Raw genomic sequence first — 4,397 nt, 5'->3', positions numbered from 1 at the left:
TTGATGCTTGCTCAATACGTAACCGTTGGAACCCTGGATCATTTGATTTCCTCACAGGCTTGAGAGCTCAAACTTCTTTTTAGCCCGCAGGTTAAACACTTAACTTGCTCTCCTCTGCCTGGGGTGGAGTTGTGCAATGAATGTAAAAGCAGGCCACACTTCTGTCCAGGCTGACTTTATTGATCCTTAAAATCCCCTCACAAAGACCCTCCATTTTGACCACAAAGGGGAAGATAAAATAACAAATAAATAAAAATCTGCATGATTAAGGCAGTTCTACATGTTTCATAGAACAGACAAGTGTGATCTTTTCTGTAGTTATAGCGTCATAGGTACAAGCAGTAGGTTTAGGGAGGAAAAAAAACATCACACCTAAAAAAAAAAAATCTGACACTGAACTATCAAATTTTGATGGACGCCTCTGCTTGAGAACCTTCTACTTGCGCCCCCGTTCTCCCTGTCTGGAGAGAACTCTAAGCTCTTATAAGACATCCATGTTGGAGGGGCTTGTTTGTCCAGTGAGGCTAAAACCAATTTCCTCAAAAATCTTTCAAGGAGACCTTAAACGACCCCCCCCCCCACCCCCTCCCAAAAAAACACCAAAACCTCTTGATCCTTTCTGGGAGACTTGTTTGTCTCTGCTTTTGTTCTGTTAATTTCTCTCACAAGAGTAATAAATAAATACACTTTAACTGCTAAACTGCCACAGATTTCCAGCTAGGAGGCAACACAGTGTCTTAACATTGATCAGAGTGGCTACGGGGGAAATCAGCAGTTTTTGTTACATTCATGTCCTGGAGGGGAAGGAGAGAGGGGGAGGGCAGGGGGGGCGTAGCCCAACTTAGAGCCGCACTCCTGGCCGCTGCTCAAACGAGACCTCAGAAGCTGTGCGCTGTAGCCACCCAAGAGTAGCTCTCTCTCTCTGTCCTGCACCCCACGCTGCCCCCTGGCCTACAGTGGCTACAGCGAGAGAGAGGCGTGTCAAAGCCAGGAGAGGGGGGAGGCGGAGGAGTGGTATCCAGGAGCGAGGCGCGCTCCTCCTCGGTCTCCCTCCGGGTCTCTGTTCTCCTCTCTCCGAGTCCGGCCCGGGTCGTCCCCGGCTCAGCAGCTGACCGTGCTGGGCTGCTGTTTGCTCACAAAGTCCGAGATGAAGTCGAACTCGTTCTGGCCCAGGAAGAGTTCGGGCAGCTCCTGGACCCGGTCCAGGCCCAGTTCCATGACCAGAGAGGTCAGCACCTCCTCGTCGATCATGTCCGCGTCCATGCCGTTCAGGGCCAGCGCCGGCCCGGCCATGTGCTGCATGTTGGCCAGCTGGGCCGGGCCCATCCGGTACTGTGGCCCGCCCCCCATGTGGCCCCCGCTCATGGGCCCCAGCGGGTGTCCGTGGTACTGGGTGTTGAGTTTCTGCAGGTGCATGCTCGCCATGAGCTGCTGCTGTGACGTCATGCCCCCGTTCATGAACTGTTGTTGTTGCGGGTGCTGGGCCTGTTGTTGTTGATGCTGCTGTTGTTGTTGTTGCTGGTGGTGTTGTTGTTGTTGTTGTTGCATGTGATGGTGCTGCTGCTGGGCGTGATGTTGTTGTTGTTGTTGTTGGGCCTGTCCGTTGTACATCATGTTCCCAGAGGTCATCTGGTGGTGGTGGCCCATCTGGGGTGCGTTCATGCCGCCCACCATGCTCTGTCTCTGCCTCATGGCCGCCTCCATGCTGGCCTGCTGAGGGCCTCCTCCTCCTCCGTAGTGCTGCATCATCTGCCCGCCGGGCAGCGCCCGCATGCCGGCCTGGGCGCCGTGTGGAGGGTGGCCCGCCTGCAGGCCGCTGCTCATGCCCATCCGGTAGCCGTGGAGACCGCCGCCCGCGGAGCCGTGGTTGATGGGCATCATCAGGTGGTCCGCCATGCCGCCTGTCTGTGGGCGCGGAGAAGACGCGGTTAGATTAGCCCGGGTTACATTAGCCCTGGTAACATTAGCCCTGGTTACATTAGCCCTGGTTTGATGGGTCAGGATAGGGAAGTGAAGCGTTTGGCAACATTGGGATCTTTCAGCGAAGCGGTTGGTTCTAGGTTGACGTTGGCATGCCTGTGCCATGAGTATATTTGATGTCACAGCTATTTCACTAGGAATCCGTGGGAACGGGTTTGGTTCAGGTTCAATGCGTGACAACTGTTTCCGTGTCATGTAGTGAGGCTGGTAAACACCGGATTGCAGTCTAGTTCAAATCAGCAGTCCATCCATAGAATGTTGTTTATTCCCAATTGATTTCCTACACTACGTTATCGTAACAATGTCAGCGTCAATGTCATCTAAAGTCGCAGTTAAACCACATGAGACGTTTCCTGGCAGAGGTCTGCAGGGCTTGTTGTGGCTCCCTCGCAAGACAAGAAAGCCTCCCTTTTTCGGTGTCGTTGCAAATGCCCCCTCTTTGTGTCAAGAAACGAGTGGAACCCAGGTTCGCTACAGTGCTACCTAACCTACACAACTGGACGTGGGAATGAATGAAACTTGTGTTATTGTATTTTGCACTGGCCTGTTTTGTCCTCGCACTACATTTAATGCTATGCGTTATCAGACCTAAGCAAATTCCTTGTAATGCGAAAAGCTACTTGGCAATATCCCCGTTTCTGATGTGTGATTCTAAATGAATCTGGTACGAACGCATCTACACACAAGTAGCCTAAGCGGGATTCAAATGCAACCATTAGCCTACTGGGTTAAACCCCGCTACACTGCCTTTCCATTTACACCGAAAAATGTCTCCTGTCGGTTATTTTACGCACGTATTTAAGGATGCAACAAAGAGACATTGTCATCATACCACATATCTAACAGCTGAGTCGCTTATTTCATTCAGCCATGGTTGCACGCGTGTTTGTCAAATGTAACAAATACTCATTTTACAGTATAATCATAGGCTATTTACAATGAATATCTCAACCGTATTTTTTTTAAAGAATGTCTACAATTGCATTGTCGATTTAACTCAAGATCCGCGAGTTAAAGAGCAGAAAATGCAAACAATGGACCAGCCACCGCCAGACCTTCACACAGATACACCAGTTTCACGAATTCTGCAATAAAATCATTGCAACAAACACTCACCTAAATCCGCTCGGGTTGTAAAGTTGAGCGACTTCGCTACCGCTACGGTGTCTTACTCAAGTTCCCTTTCAGCAAGGCGAGGTTGTTCACTGGATTACAATGTATATTCCACAGGGTTACGCTTCATGCTCAGGCGGGGACGATGCACAAAGACTGCCGCATCAGATCTTGAAACGACTGCCTATTTTCTGGGTCAACTCCGGGATTATGTACATGTGAAAAGCTCAGAGAGGAAGGCAGTGGGGGTAGAGGTGGAGCTACGAGCTGCCTCTTTGTTCCTATTGGCCCTACTTAATATAATTGTGCATGGGCAGAGCAAAAACCCGTGTGGAGTACTGTGACACACCAGCCAATTTAAATAACCCTCTACCTTTCTTCATCACACAGTTCCTCTTTTTCAATAGAATTCGATAACTATGTGCTCTTTCTTGAGTTATGGTTGTCCTTCTAACAGGGCGATGGTATAATGGGTTATGGAGAATGTGGTTGTAAAAATAAATAAATAAAAATAACGAACTAAATAAATAAATGTAAAGTTATAGAAGTGGTGTATCTGTTGTGTGTTCGTGTCTGTGCATGCAAGTGGGCATACTGTTCTTATTGTGTGTGTGTGTGTGTGTGTGTGTGTGCGTGCGTGCGCGCGCGTACCTGCGCGCGTGCGTGCGTGTTTGTAGCCTCTACTAACCTTCGTGCAATTGTGCACCGTGTGTGTCTGTGTGAGAGAGTCTCATCTCCAAGATGACTGTGTCCATGTGACCCAGCAGTCTGCTGTGCTGCTGAGCGGGGGGGTGGGGTGGGGGGGGGGTGGCAGGCCAGAGGAATGCCTGTGCTATTCTAGGCCACCCCGGCTGCAGTATCTACTGCTGGGAGAGCGGGCTCTGCAGACGCACGTGCCTCTGATGGCCTCCTCTAGGACGAGGACCGTAGCCCGCGATTGCAATTGAATGGGGCTGCTTATGTGAGTGAGCCTATTGCTCTCGAAAGCTCATCGGTTGATGGGCAATTCATGCCAAGTGCTTGTTGTCTTTGTCATTTGTTTGACTTTGGCTGGTCACTAGAAGTACTGGCTCGGTCCTGGGTGGGTGTAGAGGGTTCTGAGAAACTTACCCAGCCAGTGTGCTGAGGCGAAATGGCGAATCAACATCCTTATTGGGGTTTGATGGCCCTACTCATTGAGTGCAAGGTCATCTGACAGACAACCATCTACATCTGCATGGATATCATCTTTTGTGTTCTGTCAGTGACAAAACCTCGATTTGCATGAGAACAACCCGTTCATGCATTTGGCAGAACCCTGCAAT

General features: G+C 50.2%; 1 protein-coding gene across 1 annotated transcript; it reads right to left on the bottom strand.

The window, feature by feature from the left end:
* Window positions 1-215: 215 nt before the first annotated feature.
* On the bottom strand, window positions 216-3,279 carry cited4b (Cbp/p300-interacting transactivator, with Glu/Asp-rich carboxy-terminal domain, 4b). The gene is made up of 2 exons (XM_084463149.1): window positions 3,097-3,279; window positions 216-1,905 (listed from the first exon to the last, which is right to left on the bottom strand). The coding sequence occupies exon 2, from the start codon at window positions 1,894-1,896 to the stop codon at window positions 1,102-1,104; it is 795 nt and encodes a 264-aa protein (XP_084319275.1). The 5' UTR covers window positions 1,897-1,905; window positions 3,097-3,279; the 3' UTR covers window positions 216-1,101.
* Between the last annotated feature and the right edge of the window lie 1,118 nt (window positions 3,280-4,397).

Source organism: Borostomias antarcticus (assembly GCF_949987555.1).
Source record: "Borostomias antarcticus genome assembly, contig: scaffold_184, whole genome shotgun sequence".
NCBI classification, from domain to species: domain Eukaryota; kingdom Metazoa; phylum Chordata; class Actinopteri; order Stomiiformes; family Stomiidae; genus Borostomias; species Borostomias antarcticus.
This window is presented reverse-complemented; position numbering and strand designations above follow the sequence as displayed.

What these genes read in the sequence shown, in the direction of transcription:
- cited4b (XM_084463149.1), bottom strand. Translation starts at nt 1,896, where the DNA reads ATGGCGGACCACCTGATGATGCCCATCAACCACGGCTCCGCGGGCGGC.